This window comes from Mesoplodon bidens (genome assembly GCF_964165515.1).
Source record: "Mesoplodon bidens genome assembly, chromosome: 5".
Taxonomy (NCBI): domain Eukaryota; kingdom Metazoa; phylum Chordata; class Mammalia; order Artiodactyla; family Ziphiidae; genus Mesoplodon; species Mesoplodon bidens.
The window spans coordinates 36299283-36301002 of NC_138161.1; the positions used below are offsets into that span (position 1 = coordinate 36299283).

Below are 1720 nucleotides of genomic sequence, written 5' to 3' on the forward strand. Positions count from 1 at the left end.
GAACTGCTTTTGCCCCATTCTATAGGTTTTGGGTCATCGTGTTTTCATTGTCACTTGCTTCTAGGTATTTTTTGATATCCTCTTTCATTTCTTCAGTGATCTCTTTGTTATTTAGTAGTGTATTGTTTAGCCTCCATGTATTTGTATTTTTTACAGGTTTTTTCCTGAAATTGGTATCTAGTCTCATAGCATTGTGGTTGGAAAAGATATTTGTTATGATTTCAATTTTCTTAAATTTATCAAGGCTTTCTTTGTGAACCAAGATATGATCTCTCCTGTAGAATGTTCCATAAGCACTTGAGAAGAAAGTGTATTCTGTTGTTTTTGGATGGAATATCCTATAAATATTAATTAAGTCCATCTTGTATAATGTATCATTTAAAACTTGTGTTTCCTTACTTATTTTCTTTTTGGATGATCTGTCTATTGGTGAAAGTGAGGTGTTAGAGTCCCCTACTATGATTGTGTTACTGTCGATTTCCCCTTTTATGGCTGTCAGAATTTGCCTAATGTATTGTGGTGCTCCTATGTTGGGTGCATAAATATTTACAATTATTATGTCTTCTTTTTGGATTGATCCCTTGATCATTATGTAGTGTCCTTCTTTGTCTCTTGTAATAGTCTTTATTTTATTTATTTATTTATTTTCCTACATTTATGCTTATTAAAATCTGCCACAAACAAAGCCTGTACAAAAAGCAGCTGGGGCATCGATCACTTTAAAATCATAATCTTGAGAGACACAATTTGCTTAGGACTCCACCATCTTCTAACTTAGTCACATAGTCTTCCTCTGCCATGTCTTCTTCTTCTTTGTTACTTTGAAATAGTAATCTTGAGAGATATTATCTCCTAGGGCCCCCTCTTTCTCTGCCTCGGCCACATCCTCTTGCTCTTCCTTGGCCTCGGCCTCTTCCTGAAATAGCTTCCCTTTTCTTAGACTTCACCTTTGGTTCAACATCCATGAGAAGTGTATCCAGAGGTAACCTGTCTGGCAGAATAAAATATTGAATGTTATTTCCTCGAATACTCAGTGTTTCCAGCTGTACAGGTTCTCTGTTCTTCAGAGTCATTTTCACAGCTTTAAGATGTGTATTCATGCTCACATCTACACCTGTGATTGTTCCATGGACCTGTGTTCCATACTTTAATTCAGCGGTTACAGTTTCGTTACTCAGTTTCATCAGAAATCTCTCGAGCTTCATCCTAGTGGCACAGTCACCCTTTTGGTCCGATAGTGCACAAAAGCCAACAACTGAGTGCCGACCGGCTGTGAATATCAATAGTCTTTATTTTAAAGTCTATTTTTTTGTGATATGAGAATTGCTACTCCATCTTTCTTTTGATTTCCATTTGCATGGAATATCTTTTTTCCATCCCCTCACTTTCAGTCTCTATGTGTCCATAGATCTGAAGTGAGTCTCTTGAAGACAGCATATATATGGGTCTTGTTTTTGTGTCCATTCAGCCAGTGTAGGTCTTTTGGTTGGAGCATTTAATCCATTTACATTTAAGGTAATTATCAATATGTATGGTCCTATTAATGTTTTCTTAATTGTTTTGGGTTTGTTATTGTAGGTCTTTTCCTTGTCTTGTGTTCCTGCCTAGAGAAGTTCCTTTAGCATTTGTTGTAAAACTGGTTTTGTGGTTCTGAATTCTCTTAGCTTTTGCTTCTCTGTAAAGGTTTTAATCTCTCCATTGAATATGAATGAATTTCTTG

At 36.0% G+C, this 1720-nt stretch overlaps 1 protein-coding gene across 1 annotated transcript; it reads right to left on the reverse strand.

Moving 5' to 3' along the window:
* Positions 1–682: 682 nt before the first annotated feature.
* LOC308618247 (small nuclear ribonucleoprotein Sm D1-like) lies at positions 683–1205 on the reverse strand (the record flags this gene model as incomplete). Its single annotated transcript, XM_081235833.1, has 1 exon — positions 683–1205. The coding sequence occupies one exon, from the start codon at positions 1203–1205 to the stop codon at positions 846–848; it is 360 nt and encodes a 119-aa protein (XP_081091959.1). The 3' UTR covers positions 683–845.
* Between the last annotated feature and the right edge of the window lie 515 nt (positions 1206–1720).